At 49.1% G+C, this 23,910-nt stretch overlaps 1 protein-coding gene across 17 annotated transcripts in view; it reads left to right on the top strand.

Moving 5' to 3' along the window:
* The first annotated feature begins 547 nt into the window (after window positions 1-547).
* Window positions 548-23,910, top strand: part of SCRIB (scribble planar cell polarity protein) — a 232,708-nt gene continuing 209,345 nt past the window's right edge. For all 17 annotated transcript variants that reach the window (XM_074943613.1, XM_074943609.1, XM_074943619.1 and 14 more), the window contains exon 1: window positions 548-737. In XM_074943613.1, the coding sequence (XP_074799714.1) occupies window positions 576-737 (162 nt within the window). In that variant the 5' untranslated portion in view covers window positions 548-575. The remainder of the gene's footprint in view (window positions 738-23,910) is intronic.

The following is a 23,910-nucleotide window of genomic DNA, read 5'->3' as shown; positions in this document are numbered from 1 at the left end:
GTAGTTCCGGGTTCGGCGGGGGAGCCCGCAGGGCATGCTGGGAGCCGTAGTTCCAGATGACCAGACTCGGATTCCCAGGACCCATCACGGGGGCGGAGCGGCTGCGGCCTGAGGAGCCGGCGGGGCCCGAGCGCTGCAGCGACCCGGGCTGGAGTCGGAACCGCCGCGGCCTGAGTCTGAGGGAACCAGGCCCAACGTGGCGGCCATGCGGAGCTCGCGCCTCCCCGGCCGCTGAGACCCGGGGCCGCCCAGGAGGAGCCGGAGTGTCGGGACCCTTCCCCGGCCCGGCCCGGCCCTTCCTCCTCCCGGAGCCGCCCCTCAGCGCCCCCGGCCCCTCCCGAGCCGCCCCGGCCCCGGCCCCGGCCCCGAGCCGCCCCCTCCCCGACTCTGCCCCTCAGCGCCCCCGGCCCCGACCTGCCCCGCCCCGCTCCGCCCCGGCCCGGCCCTTCCTCCTCCCGGAGCCGCCCCTCAGCGCCCCCGGCCCCTCCCGAGCGGCCCCGGCCCCGAGCCGCCCCCCCCCGGACTCCCCCCACCTGCCCCTCAGCGGCTCCGCCCCGGCGCGGCCGCCCGGCGGGATGCTGCGCTGCATGCCGCCGCTGTGGCGCTGTAACCGGCACGTGGAGGCGCTGGACCGGCGGCACTGCTCGCTGCAGGCCGTGCCCGAGGAGATCTACCGCTACAGCCGCTCGCTGGAGGAGCTGCTGCTGGACGCCAACCAGCTGCGGGAGCTGCCCAAGGTCGGCGCCCGGGGGCGGCGGCGCCCGCTGGGTGGGGCGGGCGCCCGCGGCGGGGGCGGGCCCGGGCCCGGCCCGCAGGGAGCTGGGGGTCCCGGGGCCGCGGGCCTGGGGGCCAGCTGGAGGCGCGGGGCCAGGGTGGGAAGGGTGTCGGGGGGAGGGGAGGGCGGGCGGCGAGCCGTCGGGGGAGGGGTGCTGGGGGGCGCGGGAGGGGGCGTGACCGCAGACGCGCTGGGGTTGGGGCGGGGGCGCCGGTGATGGGGGGCACTGGAAAGGGGGAAGCGCGTGTGGGGCTGGCTGGCGAGCAGAGCGGGTAACCGGCAAGGCAGCAGGCATAGCAAGGTGGTCCTGGGGTAGCCGTGGGGTTGTGTACAGGTAACAGGGAGGCTCTGGGAGGCATCGATAGACTCTAAATAGAAGGAATTGGAGTATGGGGGCAGGGAATAAGGAGCTGGAGGGGTTGTAGTTAATCCATCTTTATTTCCCTGTAGAAATTTTCCTGAAAAAACCCAACCCATTCAAATGTTGGGGTCAGTGGGAAAGGCTCTTGGTCTGGTTCAAACGTCTGCCTTCTCTTGGGGCTGAGACTGCTTTGAACAGGCTTGACTCCTCACCCGTTCAGTTTCTGCAACTTCGTCTTTAGGGTTGGTGCGGGGATGGAGGGCGCTTGGTGAAAGTCTGAATAAATGTACCTCACTTCCTCCTAGCACCTTTTCCATTTCACCTGCTCTTATTACCTACCCCTTGGAGAATCCCACCATGTGTAAATCCAGATTTCCTCTGTGGTGGCTGGACTGGGCTCTAGCAGCTTGCAAGGATAGATTTGATTTGTGTGTTGGGAGCATTTGTCCCTCCTGGTGGTGCTGTCCCATCCTGGGGACTCGCTACCAGAGCTCTTTCTGATGGCTCTTCTGCTTGTCTACACTTACACCAACGAGTGGCACAGCTGCACTTGTTCTGGTGCTGCTGTAGTGCTTAGTGAAGATGCTACCTAGGCTGACCCGGAGAGCTTCTCTCGTTTGCATAGTTAATCCACCTCCGTGAGAGGTGGTAGCTATGTTGCCGGGAAAAGCCCATCCTTTGACAGAGTGCTGTTTACACAGGGATTAGGTCCGTAAAATTACGTCGCTCAGGGGGGTGGATTTTCTACCCCTGAGCTACGTAGTTATACTGACATAAGATCAAGCCTTAGTTTGAGATGTTAAGTTCTATGTGGCCTGATAACTTTAGTCCCTTGAATCTTTTTAGGGTTTTATAATTGCCCTGTGCCCATCACCATAGTGCCTGAGTTCCAGGAAAGGAAGCACTCTGTTTCCCACGGACACCTGCACTTTTTAGCCTTTGTAGGATGACTTCTGCAGGACTGTCAGTATACACAGCAGCATACAGCAGGGGGACAAATAGCAGGTCCCTGTACTTAAGGGCTTAGTTTGCAAGCACAGCAGGTCAGATTCTTGCATTAGAGTTGTGAGGGGCTCTTAGATCATTTAATCCAGTCTCTGTGATCAGTTCATGGCAGGTGAATGCAATACTGAATGGCATGAGCATAGTCTAGCAAGAAAGTTTTGTTACAGGGCAGGGAGGGAGTTTCGTCAACAGAGATTCAGAGGCTCTTCCATGCGTAGGGAGAGTCATAAAAGAAGGCATTGAGTCTAGAGTGGGTGGGTGAAGAAGTTGATGGGGAGAGGTCAGAAGAAGCTTGGGTGGAGCAGAGAGAGCAGGACTGTGGAGGAGGGTGGAATTGGGCAGGATTGAAAGTAATAGAGAAGTTACTGGGTAGCTGCATCTTGGAGGGGCAGCGATGGGAGGCTGCACTAGCAGGTGGGAGATGATGGAAGCCTGGGCAGGCAGGCTAGTTACATGGAGAGAAGGAAGGAGTTGGGACAAGGAACCAAGCTTGACACCAAACATGTAAGGATGACTGCCGTGCTGAGTGACTGAGGAGGAGGAGAGCTGGCAGTGGGAGACCATGGGTAGTGTCTGACTTGGGAAATCATCCAAATTTAACATGGCAGCTGAGGTCTCACCATGGAAAGTGTGGCTGGAGAAGCGAAGGCTAAAGTTGCTCATATTCCATGCTGAGGATTGCAGGAGACAAAGGAATGTAGCCGTGGGGACTCACCGTGTGGGGTCCAGATCCTTTGAGCACTTCCTTCCTGCCCAAACTCCTGGAGTGACACTGACCCAGGACAGAAGGTGCCTCCCTTGTGGGTTCCAGGTTGCAGCTGGTCCAAAGAGCTCTCGTTGCTGGCTCCTAGTGGGGAGGAGGGAAGTTAGGATGATGCTTGTGGGTGCACTGGCAAGCTCTGTCTGCTTTGCATAGATTCCTTCCTGCTCTGGCTCCCTGCTGTTTGCATCAGTAGCAGGGCCCTTTCCTGGTAGGTGGGAGTTGTTGACTGTAGAGTTCCCTCCTGCTTCACTGCAGTTGGCCTGGGGCAGGAGGTACCTCCTTTGTCCACGGGCTGGGCTCCTGCAGCTCTGAGCCCAGCTGTGTGAAACCCAAGGCCAGAGGAGGCCTCTGCTGGGCTAATTAAGATCAGCTTTTATTTTGCTGGGACCTGGGTGGAGGCTTCTGGGTTTTTATTTACTTCTGTGGAGGAGTAAAGCTGCTCCTTCTAATCTCTCAGCACTAACTCAGCCCCTCCCTGGTATGGAGGGAGACAGCCAGCAAAGATTAATCAATGGCTTCAGCTCTTCCCCTCCTACCTCTTGTACTGCCGTGTTGCACTCTGCTGCCCTTTGGAAAGGAGGGCTGGCAATGAGCAGGTCCCCTTGGTCTTTGTGTGGAATTCTCTGCATCTCAGGCCTTGTCTAAACACACAAGTGGCAGTAATTTAACAAATTCAGCTTAGAAACTGCTTTTGTTTGATTGGTGCTTGAATGTGTTAGGAATCGGTTTAGTTAAATTGTGGCACCTTAGAGACTAACCAGTTTATTTGAGCATGAGCTTTCGTGAGCTACAGCTCACTTCATCGGATGCATAGCATATTGTGGAAACTGCAGAAGACATTATATACACACAGAGACCATGAAACAAAACTTCCTCCCACCCCACTGTCCTGCTCGTAACAGCTTATCTATCACTTTAGATAAGCTGTTACGAGCAGGACAGTGGGGTGGGAGGAAGTTTTGTTTCATGGTCTCTGTGTGTATATAATGTCTTCTGCAGTTTCCACAATATGCTATGCATCCGATGAAGTGAGCTGTAGCTCACGAAAGCTCATGCTCAAATAAACTGGTTAGTCTCTAAGGTGCCACAAGTACTCCTTTTCTTTTTTCTTTTTACGAATACAGACTAACACGGCTGTTACTCTGAAACCTTTAGTTAAATTGGCACAACCTTTGTGTTTCAGCATAGCCTGTGTTTCTAAGTTAGGTGTAGCTGGGGCAGCTGCTGCTGTAGTGGTCCTGTCTGAGGCTGAGCAGCTGGTTTCCTCACTCAACTCATCCCTTCCCCTCTGCCACAGCTTTCCCTTTTGTCAAATCCTGGACGGTAGTGACTCTGATGAAGATTTCAGGGATAACAGTGGACAAGAACCTCCACTGAGCTCCCCCTGCGATCCTGTGGTAGAAAAAGCTAATATGATCCTTGGATATATAAACAGGGGAGTAGGAGTGGGGTGGTGATTTTAAATCTCAATACAGTATTGTTGAGACCAATATTGGAATACGGTGTCCAGTTCTGGTGTCCACATTTTAAAAAAGGAAGTTGAAAAATTGGAGAAAAGACACACAAATGAGTTGAGGGCTGACAAAAATGCCTTATAGTGAGAGATTGAAAGAGCTCAATCTATTATAGTTTATCAAAAAAAAATTATATGGCTTGATTATAGTGTATAAGAACATTGAGAGGAGGAAAATGCCAGGTGCTCATCTATTCAGTGGAGAGAGACATAACAAGAACCAATGAGTGCAACTTAAAGCAAGAAAATTCAAATTTAAAGTCTGTGCCTAACAGTGCGGTTAATTAACCATTGGAACAAATTACCAAGTGAAGCTCAACCTATTCAGCTAACAAAGAGCAGGTTAAGGGGTGACTTGATTACAGTCTACCTACATGGAGAACCAATATTTAATAGCCCCCTCAGTCCAGCAGAGAAAGGTCTAACATGATCCAATGGCTGGAAATTGAAGCTAGACAAATTCAGACTGGAAATAAGGTGTAAATTTGTATCAATGACGGTAACTAACCCATGGAACAATTTACCAAGGGTCATGGTGTATTTTCCATTACTGACAATTTTTAAATCAGGATTGGATGTTTTTTCTAAAAGGCATGCTCTGGGAATTATTTAGGGGAAGTTCTACGGCCTGTATTATAGAGAGATCAGACTAGATGATCACAATGACCCCTTCTGGCCTCAGAATTATGGAAGTGGTGAATTCTCCATCTCTTGATGTCTTCATATCAAGAATAGATTATTATAATGATCCTTTATGGCCTTAAACTATACGAAAATGAATATATGAAATGTGGATTGATACCCCCATCTGTGGGGGTTTTGAGGCCAGAGTCAAGATCAGTGTGTTGGGCAGTGTACAGACACATGGGATACACCAAGGAGTACTCATTCTAGGACAAAGCACAAATTAGTGTAACAGTAGAGGCGGGTTGGGAGCAGCAGGACCACAAAGCTATGCAGGCTGCTGTGTACTCAGTTACATTGGACTGAATGGCAAAAATCTCTCTCTGCCCAGGGTGGCCTTCATGCTGTGCTTGCCTGTTATATGGGCCCTGTACAAAGCAAGGAAGGGTGGAGGCAGAGAGATGGGAAAGACTAGTTAGGTTCTGTTCAGTCCTTTTTCAGGGACCAGTTGGGGCTTTCATTGCACCCGCTGAATCTCTCCTCTCAGTAATTTCACTAGCTAACTTCCTGCACCTGCTGAGATACAGGCAGCCCTGGGCCAGCTGCCTGCTACATCTTTATATATTTGAGGATCCCCTTGTCAGCTCCTTCGTGATAGTTATTCTCACAGAATCTCCCTCCTTTACCTGCTAGCCAGACTGTGACTTACTCAGTATCTCAGGGGCTCTAGAAATGGTTGGGTCCCTTCCCCTCTGATTGCTGGACCTACTTTTCTGTGTTTGTTTATATAATCCCTCCTTACTCCACTTGACTGTAGTAATTCATGCTGCTTTTTGCAGATGTATCTGGCTGTGTCTCCTTGAACCATGACATTGATAAATATAGGGAGCAGCGTAGTGAGAGGTAATGATAGCTGGACCGTCCTGTGTGGGGAGGAGGATGAACTAGGTGATCTCTGGGCCTTGTCCATCTGTAGATCCTGTGAAGCTTTGTTACCTCTCCCTCTTCCATTTGGCTTCAGGCCATTTTAGCCATGTCTCTGAGCTGGTCCCTTACAGTCCACCTTCCTATTCTCTGCGTTCTTCATTTTCAGAGGAATCGTTTGTGCCTAATGGTGTCTGAGGAGGCCCCACTGCTTCCTCCCACTCGGGGGATTTTAACTCTTCTTCCCAGGGCCCCCATGAGATTTCTTCATTCCCCCAAATTTGCTTCGCTGCATTCTAACGCCTTGTGTTACTGCACTCTCTGAATGCCGCACTCCTTGTTGTGCTAAGTTCAGGCTGCGTGGGGTCATTGACTCCCAACTATCCTGTCATTCTCACATTCTCAGCCCATTTCTTCCTTTCAGAGGTAGATCTTTGGTATTTGTATTGTGATGCCTCGCAAAGGCCCCCCTATGAGGAATGGCATCTCGTGGTGCTGGGTGCTGCACAAACACATAGGATGATGTGACCTCTGCCTTGAAGAAGTTGTAATCCAATTGCAAACAAGATGCACCAAGTGTGTGTGTGAGTAGCTATTGCATACCGTGAGGGTTCTCAGTCACTGACAGTTGTTTTGGTATAGTTCAAGCAAATAATTGCATATTCATGACTGCTCAGCTGGCCTGTTGTTAATGGTGGATTCCTTGTAGGAGTCCTGGCAGAAGAGGATTTGGAAGGAGGGAGTAGTAGCCTGACGGATCAGTGCAGGAAGGGCCTTCCATACATAAGGATGGCATGGAAGAAAGCATGAGGATATTTGTAAGAGCAGTTGACACATGGACCTTCGTGGCTGGCATCATTGAGGGGCAGGGTGTGTGTGATAGAGCAGGTTTCAGAGTAGCAGCCGTGTTAGTCTGTAACCGCAAAAAGAAAAGGAGTTCTTGTGGAACCTTATTATTTGAGCATAAGCTTTCGTGAGCTACAGCTCTCTCTCTGTGATAGAGCAGATAAGCAACAAGGAGTGGAGATCTGGATATTTCTTGGACTTTTTTGTAAATTTTTGCTTTGTCAGCTGTGGTCCACCCTCTGCTGTGATCTAGACCAGTGGTTCCCAAACTTGTTCCGCCGCTTGTGCAGGAAAAGTCCCTGGCGGGCCGGGCCAGTTTCTTTACCTGCTTCGTCTGCAGGTTCGGCCGATCGCGGCTCCCAGTGGCCGCGGTTCGCTGCTTCAGGCCAATGGGAGCTGCTGGAAGCAGCGCGTGATCGGCCGAACCTGCGGACACAGCAGGTAGGTAAACCGGTCCGCCCGGAGCTTTCCCTGCACAAGTGGCAGAACAAGTTTAGGAACCACTAATCTAGACTCATCTCTCAAGCTAAGCAGGTTCAGGCCTGGGCAGTACTTGGATGGGAGATCTCCAGTGAATGTTCAGGGTGCCAGGGTGGATTTGATTTAAATCACTGGTCAGAAAGACTCGATTTAATCATGGAATGCATAAAAGTGCATTCTTGTTGGTTGTTATAACCTTAATACATACTCTTCACAACTCAGAGATAGATGAGACCCAAACTGGGTCTCTCTTACGGACTGCTGCCATTCTAGGTTTTCCCTTCTAGTTAGGAAATGGTATGGTAGATCTCAAATCAATGAAGTCTACACTCAGAAAGACCTCAAGACTTCTGGAATATGCTGCTCAAACAGTTTCACTTTTGTTTCTACTGCCTGTCCCTCCCTTCTCACATTTATCTCCAGACTTCTTCTCCTTGTCCAGATCTATTCTGCCCCCAACAATCTTCTATTCATTAAACTTTTTGAAACTTTGCACTTTTAGAGAGAGGTAAGGGATTGCCTCTGTGTACACAAATTTGCAGAGGGACAATAGGGTTGAGGTCTGTTATTTCTCACCTCTTTATTTATTTATTTATTTATTTATTTATTAAAACATTTTTGCTGTTAACAAGCATGTTACCTCTGGAGACACAAATCCACAGTTTGAGAACTGCAAAACTAAGCATCTCTGATGGTATCTTCTAGACTGAACACTGAGTCCCATTGGGTAGATAGAAAAATTAACCTAAATAATCTATACAGAAGCCCCTGGAGTCCCATGAGATCGGGTCCCTCATCCATGAACTATTAGAGCTCACTTTTCATGTAATGTTTAAGAAAAATGTTGTATATATTGTCTCATACTGTAGAATTAGAATTTATAATCCCTATTCCATGATGAGATACATTATAGCTCAAAGATATCTTGATTAAAACTATCCTTAGATAGGTTTCTCCTCAAAAATCCAATTTAAATTAAAAAAAATCAGTTTTTTTTTTTTTAAATCATTGATTTTTATCCACCCTGCAGGGTGCAGCAGCAGCAAGAAATGGCGGTGCCTCAGCTGGCACTCTTCCCTCTGAGTCCGTGACAGACCCGTGCCCCACTGTGGTGCTTGAGGGGTGCTGTGCTCCATGGAGTGGCAGTAGGGGCTGTCTTTACTCAGTCAGTGCTGACCGTAATGCCCCAGCGTGGCGCTAGGGGGTACTGTGCTTGGGGGGAGGGATAGCTCAGTGGTTTGAGCATTGGCCTGCTAAACCCAGGGTTGTGAGTTCAATCCTTGAGGGGGCCATTTAGGGATCTGGGGCAAAAATTGGGGATTGGTCCTGCTTTGAGCAGGGGGTTGGACGAGATGACCTCCTGAGGTCTCTTCCAACCCTGATATTCTATGATTCTATGCTACTGTCTCTCACATGAGATTTAAATTGAGGCCCTGAGCAGTTGTGGTCAGTAACAATCCCACGGTACTTTGCAGGAGTGAAGTGTTAGCCCTGGTGTCCTGGCCAAATTCTAGCTCGGGGCTTTTCTTCTCACAACCTAAATTCCCTTGAAGTTTAATCTGGACCTGGAAATCCACTTTGCTTCTGCTCTAAACTCTTGTGTAATGTTGCAGATAGCTGTGAAACAGCTGCTGCATTCCACCCCAGAGGGGGGCTAAATTCCCAGTTTCCTGCTGAGGTGCCTGTGAAGAATCAGCTGGGGAGCCTCGGGCTCTGAGACTGCTTGCTTTGTGTCTTAGCTGGAATGTTTTCCTGGCATTTAAGTATTTTCATGTATTTGAAACACATTCCTTAGGGCCTGATATGTGGGGTTAAATAGCAGGAAATCCGGCTGATCTGCATTACAGGGGGCTGTGTCACTGCTGCCAAGGAGCAGTCAGCCCACAGATGTTTGGGTACTCCTCTGCTCTCAGCCCATGTGCACATACCCCTCCCATTGGTTTTGGGGTTTTGTACTCTGGTGTGTGCGCGTGCTTGGAGCCTAGTCTGCTTTTGTCTTGTTCCGTGTGCTGCAGCACTGGTGAGTGTCCTACCTTTGCTCTCCTCACTGCAGCCCTAGGTTCTGGTGAGCGCTGCTGTGCATGTGGTTTGGTTGCTGCAGAGTATCATCCGTTTCTGCTCAGGGCTCTGTCACTGAGCTACTGCCTTTGTTACTGGTTTAGGTGTCCTCTTGCTGGCCTAGCATCTCCCCCACCCTGGATCTGCACCCCCTTGTGCGGGGATCTTGTTATCTAAGCAAGACTGGTTGGGTCTGATTAATGTTATGATGGGGGGAGACCTCCAAGGGACATCAGGTACTACAGGGATTGGGGTGGGGAGCTGACTAGGGGATGCTCTGCCATCTGATTCATATGAACGGCCATACTGGGTCAGACCAAAGGTCCATCTAGCCCAGCATTCTGTCTTCTGACAGTGGCCAACGCCAGGTGCCCCAGAGGAAATGAACTCAGAACTGACCCCATGTGCCAGTCCTGTGCTAGGGGTGCTGTGATGCTGGAGAAGTCTTTCAAATGGGACTTAAAACGGATATTGTGATCTCTCATAGTTATTCATGGTCCTTTGGGCTTTCTCACAGGAGTAGGTGTGCTAACTAACCCCATTGTCTTGACAAAATCTCAGTTTGGGTAATTGCATCCTACTTCTGAATACCCTCTGCCATTTCAATTAGATATTCCCTCTGCCCTTTCACTCTTCTAAACTGTTTTGTAGTGTTACTATGTAGCTGTTAAGCAGCTGCTGTATCCCAACAAGAGAGGATGCGGCATTTTGGCACCAGGTGAGAGATCCCTGTCTGAACAGCTGCTGTTCAGAGGGAGTTGCATTTCATAGATTATAAAGCCAGGACGGACCACTGTGATACTCTAATCTGACCTCTTGCATAACACAGACCATAGAACTTCACCAAAATCATTCTTGGTTGAACTAGAGCATATTTTGTAGGAAAGCATTCAATCAATCTTGATTTAAAAATGCTGATGATGGAGAATCCATCACAACCCTTGGTAAGTTGCCCCAGTGGTTAATTACCCTCACTATTAGAAACTTACGTCTTATTTCCACTCTGACTTTGTCTCGGTTCCACTTCTAGCCATTGCTAGACTGAAGGGTTCAATATCAAATATTTGTTCTCCATGTAGGTACTTATAGACTGTGATCAAGGTGCTCTTTAACCTTCTCTTTGTTATGCTAAATAGATTGAATTCCGTGAGTCTCTCACTATAAAGCCTGTTTTCTAATCCTTTAATCATTCTTGTGGCTCTTCTCTGACCCCTCTCTACTTACTCAAGAACATCCTTCTTGAAAGGTGGACACTAGAGCTGGACACAATATTCCAGCAGCGGTCTCACTGGTGCCAAATACAGAGGTAATACAACCTTTCTACTCCTACTTGAGATCCCTGTGTTATGCGTTCCAGAATTGCATTAGCATTTTCAGTGCCAGGTGATCCTATGTGTTACACCTGCCTTCTCGAGGGTTGAATTTAATGGCTGGAAAACCTGTGCAATACTCTGACAGGCAGCCCTAGAGCAGGGCAAAGCATTCCCATCTCTCCCACTGTAGCGGGGGGGCTGGGCTAAGACAAACCACAGCAGTGGGTGAAAGCGAAGGGGGACTGGCTTGGGAGTGCACTTTGTTTGGGATTCCTCTCTCAATGCCGGGGTGTGTGTGTGTGTGTATGTGTATGTGTGTTGGCGTTTGAAGTAGTGTGGTGCTTAGGCTCGACTCTCCCTGATCATTAGTTTGTGTCGGCAGAAGGATGGGTCACTGCTAGAAGCTGGACTGTTACTTTGCATCTGATGAAGTGGGTTTTATCCCACGATAGCTTGTGCCCAAATAAATTTGTTAGTCTCTAAGGTGCCACGAAGACTCCTTGTTGTTTTTGCTGATAGAGACTAACATGGCTACCACTCTGAAATTTGTTGAGGCAGATTATGTAGCCTGCAGGGACTGGCTGGCTGACTGAGTCCCAAACGTGCTAGGTCCTCCTTGATTCCATGGTCTGGGTGTGCAAGGAGCTGGCTCTGAGCACGGTTGCTTGGAGGGGAGAAATGGGCAAGACAGGGAGAATCTTTTAGGGATGATCTGATCTTGTCTGTGCTCTACAGTCTCTGCTCCCAGCCCTGCTGGGTGTCACCAATGCAGCCTGCCTTCCCCAAGCAAGAGGATTCCACCTACGCAGTCTAGAAAGAGACAGTTCCTACTGTCTGCTTCCTCTGTCGATGTGGCATCATGCTTGGCCCTGTAGTCCCACAGGCTGGGAAGGCAGAAGTGCAGGTTTTGCAGTACTGTTGACTTGGCCACGGGGAACACCCAGCAGATTTTATGCCGTGTGTTTGAGGCAAACTTGCAACATACAAAGGTCCACATCTATACAGAAATAGAGGAGTGGAAAATAATATCTGTGAGCACCTTGAGGAGGAGCCACTTGTGTGACATCTTACTGCCAAGCACCCGGCTGTTGTCTGAGCCTCCCCCTTCATTTCAGTGACAAATATACAGTTCTGCTACGTTACTCCCATGAGCTCTGTGCAGCCAGCTTGGTCCGGCCCAGTGATGGGGCGGGGCGCTGGGTGCTCTCTCTCGGAGCACTGCGTTCCCAGTCCGGCCCAGTAATTGGCTGGGGAGCTGAGCGCTGTTCTGGCTCGTGAATAGCAGTGCAGCGGAACTGTTAGTTATGTTCTAGCTACAGGGTCTAATCCTGCCCTTAGTTACGGGTGCGTTGTCATGCTGAAGTCAGTGGAGCTTCATTGGCAGAGCTTGGCCTGAAGATTCTCCGAAGGCGGCTGAGCTGTAAACAGGACAGAGTCTGCCTTGTTGTTCTGATCCCAGGCAGGGGAGAGGTTTGCAGAACTGGGATCTGGAAAAACAGTGCCTGTTGATTCGGTTTCTGAGAGAGCCCAGATGTTGTGTATTGCCGAGCAGAGCCCGATATACCTCTGGGCCTCGTTCACAGTGCAGCCTTTGGGTCACATTGAGGTGATGAAGTATTATTTAATATGAAAGGGGGAGAGAACCAAGAGCTTCTTTGTGGCTGGTGGAGCCTGGGAGTCTCCTCACTCTGAAGGGCAGAGCTCAGTCGACTTTGACAGTAGCTCTTTGAACCCCTTGGGCCTGGCACTGTTCTCCTGTAAGTTGTAAAGAACTTGTTTACAATGCAGGTTGTACACAGGTCTCTAGCGGTCATACTGGTTATCTCCTACACGTTCCACCTCCGTATCTCAGAGGTTGGCCCATACAGAGAGCTCCATCTTAATCATGACTTCTGCAGCTACTCTGGCTCAGGGAGTCTTTGAAATGCTGTGAGGCAGCGGAATGTCTCCCTTGCTGCTCTGCTCCAGTTGGGAGTCCCCTCTCATGGGGGCTCAAGGACGAAGCATGCCATGGGTTTGACTCCAAACCCACTTAACTCAGGAGGCAAATGTCACCCCAAGCTGATGTCACTTGACATGCCTCCCCACATGGTCCCCGCTGTCTGCTAGGAGGGGTCCGGGCTGTGAAACCTGTTTCCCTGGAGCTGTCTGTGTTGCAGAACAATGAGTGTCATTCTCCCATGCAGAATTGGAAAGGGGACTGGGGATTCCTCGTGCCCTTCCCCCTCCCGGCCTAGGGATGGCTCTCCAATGAAGTGAGCTGTAGCTCACAAAAGCTTATGCTCAAATAAATTTGTTAGTCTCTAAGGTGCCACAAGTACTCCTTTTCTTTTTGCGGATACAGACTAACATGGCTGCTACTCGGAAACCTCTCCTTACTGTGTGCAGGTAGGAGGGGGTGGGGACTGTCAATTAGATGAAAGTGGAGGGATAAAAGCAGTGGGCTGCTGAACCATTGAGTATTAGGGAACAAAGTCCCCTTTGTGCTGGGGGGCTCTCTCCCTGGATGAGGCTGCTGTACCCGATGAGGGGGCTGGACTGGTTACTGAAGTGTGAAATGGGCAAATTCAGTAGCGCATATGAGGGTCAGACACCACATGGTAACCTCCCAAATCACAGATTTGTAACCTGGGATAGGGACCCATTCTGTTTCCAGAAGCGATCAGACAGGGGAGGCGGAAGGGCAGCTAGTGCTATAGCCTCGGACAGAACAGGCCTCCTTCAGCCTCATCTGCAGTATTTTTGAGAACTGATTCAGAAAAGGAAGAATCATGAAGCCAATCTGGGAAGACATTCATATTCTCCCCACTCTCTTCCAGAGAGAGAGTTAGTTCTAGGGACCTGTAACTCAGTGATCAAAGTCCTCTGCGTCCTCCCTCTCCTTGGCTATACGTGAATAAGTTACATTCAGATCCAAGGGGTGGGGGAGGGCACAGCAAGGGCTGGCTTAGAGTCCTGTTACTATGTGATTTGAGGAAGGGCACTCAGCTCTGGCCATGCCATCCTGGTGCTGTGGCTCCAGTTTCCTGTTGCCCCTTTGGCTGTCAGACTGACCCCCAGCAGTTTGTAACCATTTAGCTCTGTATCCTCGCTTCCCCCCAACCCTTGCCATACTGCATCACGCCAATGAGTCGAGCTAGCACTGTATCCTTCCCCCTCCTCCTGCTGTCCCACGTCAGACCAATGGACCTACCTCTAATGTGCCTCTTGCTGGGAACCAGCAAGTGCTGGCATAGTCACACACTGGTGGACTCATTTAGGGACTGTCCCTTTGTGGGGAAGGGGCTGCCCGCTGTGCTGTCTGTGGCTGACTGTTCTGGTGCTTAATCCTATCTGGAGAATGGCTGGCTTTTCAGGGCCTGCCCTGGGGATTTTGTTGTTGCTGGGAAGCTGCTTCATTCATTGTCAGTTCAAAGAGCTAGTCTTATCCTTTTATCCACTGTCCCTTTCTCCTTGTTCATTTTCCACCGGATCTGGTTGAATGAGTGACCAGTGGAGGGGGCTGAGCTGGGTTGGGGGCTCTCTGTGGGAAATGCAGGGTACTGGGGAACACTTTCAAAATTCCAAGCATCCTCTTTTGAGTCTGTGGCTTCCCAGTCTGGCCTCCATCAGATCCTGAGGGCATTGTCCCAAACCCTAGAGCCCAGTTGCTTTTAATCCTAAGGGCTTTACTGACATTAATGCAGGTAGCCAGAGGGGCAGGGTTGGGGAATTATAGAAAGCAAGTAAAGTCAGGAAGCCCGAGTAACAAAGGGCCAATGTGGGCACCCTCCCCACAGACTGAGTGTGAGAGGGGAGCTCTGAAGTGGCTCTGTGGATGAAAGGGTGCCTGTGGGTAGAAGTTGAGATGGCCCTGGTTGTCTTTGTGACTCTGTTGTTCCTCTGATGCAGGTTGGCCTTGGCCTTTGTCAGCCCTGGAGGTGCCTGAGCATCTAGCTTTGGTGACGCTGCTAGGGGCTCCCAGGCTCCTTTGCAGCTTGTTTTTGGCTCACTGGGCACCTGTGATAGCCTTACTCCCTGAGGAGGATATTTACAAACTCATCAAGCCCCTTATGTGTGGCTGGAAGCTGCTGCCTGAGTCCGAGCTTGGCTGAAAGTGTCTGTGTGTGTGATAGCAGGAGGACAGCTGGCTCCCTGTCCCTCCCTAATAGGCTGTTACATGCCTAGAGCCCTCCGTCCCTCCCTCCCCCCTCTATTGGGAATGGGGTGTCAGTTACTCTAACATGGTATGTGACAACAGGAGGCATTCAAGGGGCTGGTCATGGCTCCAACCCATAGGGAGCTGGGGATCTCTCTTGCTCCCCGCGGGCCCTTCAGTGAGACCACCTGTGATAAAGGTCTGACACAGGAGAGAGCTGGGGGCCACACACAACTTGGGGTTAGCAAAGGCTAAGGTCCTATAGCAGGAGTCGGTATCCACTCCTTCCAGGGGTTGCTTTTACAGCTTCCTGATGCAAATAATCAAATACTGTTAGCCAAAGCTTGAGCTGGAGACTCACCCAACCCATGATTGAAGTGCAAATGGAGCAAGGCTTTGCCATACACCTAAAGCATATGCTGGCATAGCTATGTCAATCAGAGGTGTGAAAAACCCACAACCCCTAGCCACGGAGCTATGCCGACCAAACCCCTGGTGTACATGCCACAATGCCAAGGGACGAGAGCTTCTGTGGGCATCGCTAATCTCGTTCAGGGAGATGGCGATCCTGTACTGGCAGTAGTCTTTTTGTTAGCATTTGCTGCACCTGTGCTCAGGGCTACGCTGCCATAGGTTGTGTAGTGTAGACATAGCCTTAGACCAGGGGTGGGCAAACTACAGCCTGCTGGATCCGGCCCGCGGGATTGCCACCCCCGTGGTGCCGCACGCCGCTCCTGGAAGCGGCCGGCACTACGTCCCTGCGGTGCCTGGGGGAGGGGGCAGGGGAACCGTGGCCAATGGGAGCTTTGGGGCAGGTACCCACAGGCGAGGGCAGTGCGCGGAGCTCTCTGTCCCCGCCTCCCCCAGGAGCTGCAGGGACGAGGTGCTGGCTGCTTCCGGGAGCGGCGTGGGGCCAGGGCAGGCAGGGAGCCTGTCTTAGCCCTGCTGCGTGCTGTTGCCACCCCAGAGCTGCTCCAGGTAAGTGGCGTCAGGCCGGAGTCCGAACTGCAATCCCCTGCCCTGAGCGCCCAGCCGCACCCCTCCTGCACCTCAACCCCCTACCCTGAGTCTCCTGCTGCACTCTGCACCCTTCCACACCCCAATCCCCTGCCCTGAGCCCCCTTGTACACCTTGGACCCCTCTGCGCCCCAACCCCTTGCCCTGAGCCCCTTTCTGCACACCACACCCCCTCCCAGACCCCGCACTTCCTTCTGCACCCCTGCCCCAGCCCTACATTCATCGCCTACGTGCAGTTTCCCCACCCAGTTGTGGCCCTTGGGCCAAAAAGTTTGCCCACCCCTGCCTTAGATTGTGAGCTCTGTGGGGCAGAAACTGTCTTTTGGTTTGTGCAGTACTTAGCACTACTGGGCTCTGATCCATAACTGGGCCCCCTGCGTGCTATTGCACTAAATAGTAGGGGTAGGATTGAGGTCAGGGTACTGGATATCTGTCAGTAATTAGAAAAGGAGGACTTGTGGCACCTTAGAGACTAACCAATTTATTTTAGTATAAGCTTTCGTGAGCTACAGCTCACTTCATCGGATGCTCACGAAAGCTTATGCTCAAATAAATTGGTTAGTCTCTAAGGTGCCACAAGTACTGGAGGATGGCGTGGATTTTACCCTCAGCAAGTTTGCAGATGACAATAAACTGGGAGGAGAGGTAGATATGCTGGAGGGTAGGGATAGGATACAGAGGGCCCTAGACAAATTAGAGGATTGGGCCAAAAGAAATCTGATGAGGTTCAACAAGGACAAGTGCAGAGTCCTGCACTTAGGACGGAAGAATCCCATGCACCGCTACAGACCAGGGACTGAATGGCTAGACAGCAGTTCTGCAGCAAAGGACCTAGGGGTTACAGTGGACGAGAAGCTGGATATGAGTCAACAGTGTGCCCTTGTTGCCAAGAAGGCCAATGGCATTTTGGGCTGTATAAATGGGGGCATTGCCAGCAGATCGAGGGACGTGATCGTTCCCCTCTATTCGACATTGGTGAGGCCTCATCTGGAGTACTGTGTCCAGTTTTGGGCCCCACACTACAAGAAGGATGTGGATAAATTGGAAAGAGTCCAGCGGAGGGCAACAAAAATGATTAGGGGACTGGAACACATGAGTAATGAGGAGAGGCTGAGGGAACTGGGATTGTTTAGTCTGCGGAAGAGAAGAATGAGGGGGGATTTGATAGCTGCTTTCAACTACCTGAAAGGGGGTTCCAAAGAGGATGGAGCTCAGCTGTTCTCAGTGGTAGCAGATGACAGAACGAGGAGTAATGGTCTCAAGTTGCCGTGGGGGAGGTTTAGGTTGGATATTTGGAAAAGCTTTTTCACTAGGAGGGTGGTGAAGCACTGGAATGCGTTACCTAGGGTGGTGGTGGTGGAATCTCCTTCCTTAGAAGTTTTTAAGGTCAGGCTTGACAAAGCCCTGGCTGGGATGATTTAGTTGGGGATTGGTCCTGCTTTGAGCAGGGGGTTGGACTAGATGACCTCCTGAGGTCCCTTCCAACCCTGATATTCTATGTCTTCTGTTCCTCTCATTGTACTGACCCTCAGGTGTCATGAGGTGTGACACTGGTGCTGCTGATACAGCTGTTTCCTTGGCAGGTGGCCTGCTGCATTCTAGTTTGAATCTAACATTCTTCCTACTTGCAATGGGGTGGAGGGTAATTGCTTGGCATTCTTGTCCTGGCATTTCTTCTGTTCTAGTTTCCTAGTGTTTAGCTTTTTTTAATGTTGTCAGTGTCAATTGTCTCTGGCTCTGGAAGCTTGTTAGTTGTTGTTACCAAGGTTTTTGTTCTTTTGACAATGAGGTGTATTGTGATACTCAAACAATACTAAAGATTGCTCCCTTGACGCTCATGACCAAACTGAATGCATTCGATGAAGTGAGCTGTAGCTCATGAAAGCTTATGCTCAAATAAATTGGTTAGTCTCTAAGGTGCCACAAGTACTCCTTTTCTTTTCATGACCAAACTGTGGTTTATAGTGTGTGGTGAGAAGCAGTGTGATTTGCAATAGCTCAGTTTCAAAACAGCTTAAATGACTTAAATCTAAAAGATCTGCACTAACCTTGGACCGGTGACAGTCAGAAATCTCTCATATAGATTCAGTGGCTCTTTTGTATTGTTTCCTGTGTTTGTTTGCATGCACGCACACACAAAAACTTTGACCTCAGCATTCGTATCTAGTTAGAATAAGGCATCTCATGCTCTGTTTCCCTTCTCGGTACTCAGATGGCTATGGTGAATTGGGTTTAGCATGTGACATTATTACTGTAGTACCTAGGAGCCCTAGTCACGGACCAGAACCCCGTTGCGTTAGGTGCTGTACAAACAAAGGAAAAAACAGTCCCTGACCCAAAAAGCTTACAGACTGTATAAGACAAGAGACAATGGCCAGGGGAGTACAAGGAAACGGTGAGTCAGTATCAGTCAGCATAGCAGGCTGTGATCTTGGGGCTGTATTATAGAGGCCTCACAGCAAAGGACAGTTTCAAGGAGGGTTTTGAAGGAGAACATAAGAAGGGCCCTACTGGGTCAGACCAAAAGTCCATCTAGCCCAGTATCCTGTCTCCTGACTGTGGCCAATGCTAGGTGCTTCAGAGGGAATGAACAGGATGGGTAATCATCAAGTGATCCATCTCTTGTCTCCCATTCCCAGCTTCTGGCAAACAGAGGCTAGGGACACCATCCCTGCCCATCCTGGCTAATGGCCATTGATGGACCTATCCGCCATGAATTTATCTACTTTTTTTGAAGGAGGATAATTTAGTTTTGTGGATGTTTAGAGGGAACTTCTTCCAAGTGTGAGTGTCAGCATGGGAGAAATTACAAAGGTGCTCATTTGAAAACGTAACAAGAGCAATGGACATTGGAATCGACCTTTCAGTAGTGCATGAGAGATGATAGGAAGGGGAGATAAGATGTTAATGGTCTTGAAAGTGAAGACAAGTAGCTTTCTCCAAGGCCACCTTGTTTTATGACATTTCTGTTTGCCTTCACCTATCTTGGAGCTGTTTTAGTTCCTTTGTCACTGGGCACACGTACATAACTAATCTCAGTGAGCCTGATCTCGCATTTGTTCTGACTCCTTTGGCACACTGCAGAAAACACTCAGAGACTGTGTAATGATTATGCAGTCATCACCCCACATTTGCAGCTCCTCAATAAATACTTCAATCCTATGCAGGTCATCAAAGGAGTAGGATATGATGTTTTGGTGACCTCAGGTGCTGAGATAATCCTGAAGAGATGTCACATGAACATATCTACCTTATACAGACATGCAGCGTAGTTTTGCCACACGGTTGGCTTATTTTGTGCCTGCCAAATTAAACAAGTCCAATATTTGACTTAAACAGGGGCTGTTATGATTGTGTTACTTTCAGCTCCAAGCTTCGTGGATAAAAAACCCACTTATGCCCAAATAAATCTATTGGTCTTTAAGGTGCCACCGGACTCCTCGTTGTTTTTGTGAATACAGACTAACACAGCTACCCCTCTGATACTTGATTATTGTTCATCTGTTTCCAGTGTCACAAATGAATGTATTGTAAAATCTTCTTTAGTAAATTTGAGACCATTAAAGTTACAGGTTTAAGCACTCAGAAGTCAGGAAATACTGAACTGTGAGTTGCTTGCATCACCTTAACTCTGCCCTCTTGTGTCTGCATCCTTCTGATAGCTCTGAACAATTCAGACTATTTCTGTGTACGCTAATTTTGTTGTCTTAATCAGCCTTAACTGGGAGAGGCTAAACCCTGAGCACTTGCTGTTTACTTGCACATCCTGTTGACTTCAATGGGAGGTGCTGCTGCTCTGCACTTCTGAGTAAAAGCCTTTACCCTGTTTGTCCTTCTCTCTTGTGGCTTTATAGTCTACATTTCTCAGCAGCCATGTACTGCAGTTTTGAAAAAGGGAAAACAGTTTTTTTAGACTGACCCACCTTTGAACCGTAGTTTAACATCTCAAACTGTGTCTCAGGAATAGAGCTGTATTAATAGTGCATCTGCCCAGGTTCATAGCTTTGCTGAGCTGCAGCAGAGTAATTGACATGCTACAACTTGGCAAAGCTTCTGAACACTGACAGAAGTACCAGAGTTGATCATATGCAGACTTGGGCAGAAATCATGGCATCAGTTACACTTGGGTCACAGTTAGATATTTTTCTTTGCAATCATAAGACCTACAATCTTAATTTTTGTAAACAGAAGCGGAGATGCTGCAGAAGTTAATGGCGGCCGCTAGAGAGAGCTTTGGACTTGCTTCAGGAAATAGAAAACCCAATTTCCTGCCGTTGTAACAGTTTTTATTTTTATATGGTTTATTGTCAAAATATTTTTAAATAAAGTTCAGCTCTGACTCTGAGAAATGGATGTGCTATCATTAAATACTGCTCTTTACTAAATGGGAATTGTGTGCAGAACTGATACTTGTCCACTGCTGTGGAAATTTTTTGTGATACTTTAATTGGATAAGGACAAGTGCATAGCAAACTGCATTTTACTGTGAATTGAGAACACTTTATGTACACAGTATATACAGTTATTTTGTAACATGTATTTACAGTCAGATCTTCTACTGAAGCAACACTGACGGGACTTTAATCATTGAAAACTACTGCGGTAAGGCCTGGTCGACAGGTGACGTTTTACTGGCATATTGCTGGATTCTCCTGTCACTTGGATTGAGGAGTATTCAGCTAGTGTTGACTTAAGTTATGGGTTTACTGATTTTTATGGCTTCTCACATGGGAAGTGAGTCAGATCCTGGATTTGCAAATGCAAGTGCATGTATTGCAAATGCAGTTGGAGGGGAGGGTTTGAGGCATTGGCTTGTTCTCTTCTCTTGCAGAGACCTCAAAAGTGGACACAGCCTCATGTTGCAGACCTTTCCATCTGGGTCTGTCTAGTGCAATGAGTTCCCAGGTTTTAATGTCTATCTTGCATGCTTTGAGGTTAGCCTTTGCGGTATCTTGATATCTGAGGATGGGTCGAACCTTAGAGCGAATTCCTGTGCTCAGCTGGCAGTAGAGTACCACTTCTGGTATACAGGAAACCTCCATGCGGATCATGTGTCCGACCCAGAAGTTGAGCCCTGATGAGCATGTTCTCAATGCCAAGGATTTGGCACTTTTCAAGGACTTCAGTGTTAGGGATCCTGTCCTGCCACTTGATGTTGCAGATAGATCCTGGACAGTGAAGGTGGAAGCTCTCTAGCTGTTTGAGGTATTGGTAGCATGTCCATTTCTTGCAGCCGTAGAGGAGCGAGGTGAGTACAACAGTGCGATAGGTTTTTATCTTGGTTCTGAGGCAGACTCCATGCTCCTTCCAGAGCCTATGGGCGAGCCTGCCAAATGCCAAGCTGGCCTTTACGAGGTGCTGAGTGATCTCATCCAACATAGCATTGCTGGAACGTATATTGCCCAGGTAGCAGAATTGCCTTGACTGAGGGGTGTGTTGTCAGTTGTGATGATGAGATCATGGTGCTGGTGGTCTGGTGCGGACGGGTACATGACCTCTGTCTTTTTCAGGCTGATTGTGAAACCGAAGCATTTTGAGGCATAGGCAAAAAGCGGTCCACGATAACTGGAATGTTGTTGAGTGTCTGCACAGTGAGGGGACAGTTGTCAGCAAACGGGAGCTCTCTTAGCAGTTGTTCAGTTACCTTGGTGAAGGCCCTGAGTTTGCTGAACACTGAATAGACCCCCCAACTTCCCACCCCATCCAATCTAAACCAGATGTGTACACCTCTGTCAAAGCCCTAGAATGCAAACAAGAGCATGGCTGAAAAGGCAACGGCAAAGAGGATGGGAGCCATTACACATCCGTGTTTGGTGCCATTGGTGATGGAGAAGGCCTCTGAGTCACCACGTTCCATCATTCTGACCATCATGAAGTGAGCGGATTACAGCAATCGTCTTCTCTGGGCAGTCGAATTTATGAAGGTGTTTCGCCATATAGAAAGCTTTGGTTAGGTCAACAACACCATGCATGGGTCCTTGTTCTCTTCATGAGCTTTCTCTTGTATTTGGTGGGCTGCAAAAAATCATGTCCCTAGTGCCACAGTCAGCATGAAAGCCACGCTATGACTTTGGATACACTGAATCTGCTAGGGGAGAGAAGAGTCTCTTGAGGACAGCCAGTGTAAGGATCTTCCCTGCTTTTGACAGCAGTGAGATTCCACAATGGTTTTCACAGCTAGGTATGCTTCCCTTCCTTTTATATAGATAGATTATGAAAGCTTTCTTATACTCCCGGGGCATGGTACCCTGTTCCCAGAGGGTCTTAAATACTGGTGTTTCCTGACCAGGTGAACACCTCCACATTTGTACGCTTCAGGTGGAATGCTGTCAGGGCCTGGAGACTTGCCTGTGCAAAGCTGATTGATGGTCTTGGTAACGTCATCTAAGGAGGGGTACACAGCTCCTCCAGGACAGGACGCTGTGGGAGTCAATTGATGGCTTTGTTGGACATAATGGATTGACAGTTCAGGAGACTATCAAAGTCCTTAGCCTAGCGCAAAAGAATGTCACCTTTGTTTGTGAGCAGCTGGTTACCATCTGCTGTGAGGACAGGGGCTGAACCACTGGATTTTGGGCCATACACAGCACAGAGACCTTTATAGAAGGCCTTCATGTCATGCTTATCAGCCACTTTCTGCAGTTCTGAAGCCTTCTGCTCCCACCAGTGGTTCTTCATTAGCCTCAATCGGGTTTTTTATGTATGTGTGGCTTGACAGTGTGTGGCCGCCTTCCTTGTTGATTTCTTGTCCATCACGCAGGACTTGTGGGTAGTGTGCCTGGTCTCCAGTAGCCAGTCTCTCTGAGTCATTCTCATCGAACCATCCCTGGTGTTACTACCTGACAAAGCCAAGAACCTTGGATGCTGTATTATATGTGACGTGTATAGAGAAAGTAAATAAGGAAGTGTTATTTACTCTTTCTCATAATACCAGAACAAGGGGCTACCAAATGAAATGAATAGGTAGCAGGTTTAAAACAAACACAAAGTATTTTTTCACACAACGCACTGTCAAGCTCTGGAACTCCTTGCCAGAGGGTGTTGTGAAGGCCAATATTATAACGGGGTTCAAAAGGGAGCTAGCTAGATTAATGGAGGATAGATCCATCAATGGCTATTAGCCAGGATGGGCAGGAATGGTGTCCCTAGCCTCTGTTTGCCAGAAGCCTAGATTGGGTGACAGGGCATGGATCACTTGATAACCTGTCTGTTCATTCCCTTTGGGGCGCCTGCCATTGGCCACTGTCAGAGGACAGGATACTGGGCTTGAAGGACCTTTGGTCTGACCCAGTATGGCCGTTCTTATCTCTGAGCTTCTGTCAGGTTGCCTTAATGGCAGTCACATTGATCTTCTTTGGTGGTTTGAGACGTCTTTTGGGGCACTCTAGTGAGAAATGTAGTGACGACATGCTTCTCACAAGCTGATGGTCTGACCAGCATTCAACATCTCTCAAACAACGGGTGTGTGACGCTGACAGATCAGCTTAGTTTGGCGCTATAGGTCATTTCACGTGTGGGAATTTCAAAGAAATGTTAAGTGTATTAGTATGCATGGACCAATTTACTTGTGTTAGTTTAGTTCAAAGGGAATGTTAATGGCATTGCCTTTACTTGTCTATAAACTTGTTGATTGCTTATTACATTACATTGTGTATGTCTCTAATTAAATAACCCTAGATCAGGGGTTCTCAAATTGTGGGTCCGGGCCCCCTAAGGGCTTCAGCTTTGGCCCCCCTCCCTGCCTGGGGCAGTGGAGCTGTGGTGGTGGGACTCGGGTGGGCTCCTTCTTCGGTCCCCTCCTCCTGGGGTCGTGTAGTAATTTTTGTTGTCAGAAGATGTCACGGTGCAATTAAGTTTGAGTACTGCTGCCCTAGATCAAAGTGTGTATATTCAGGTGTTAGAACTTCATTAATACTAATGAATGATACTTCTATTGTTTTCATTTATCTATCCCCATAAGAATGTAATGGCAGGCAATTGCATTAGATATGTCACTGTAACTAAATTACTTGTGAATGCAAAAGAAGTAGAAGGCTAAAGTCAAAGCAAGGGTCATTGAGTTCACAGATCAAACTGCATTACCTACTCACTGT

Source organism: Natator depressus, chromosome 2 (assembly GCF_965152275.1).
Source record: "Natator depressus isolate rNatDep1 chromosome 2, rNatDep2.hap1, whole genome shotgun sequence".
Classification (NCBI taxonomy): Eukaryota; Metazoa; Chordata; order Testudines; family Cheloniidae; genus Natator; species Natator depressus.
Note: the sequence above shows the minus strand (reverse complement) of the source record. Positions and strands in the feature narration are given on the sequence as shown.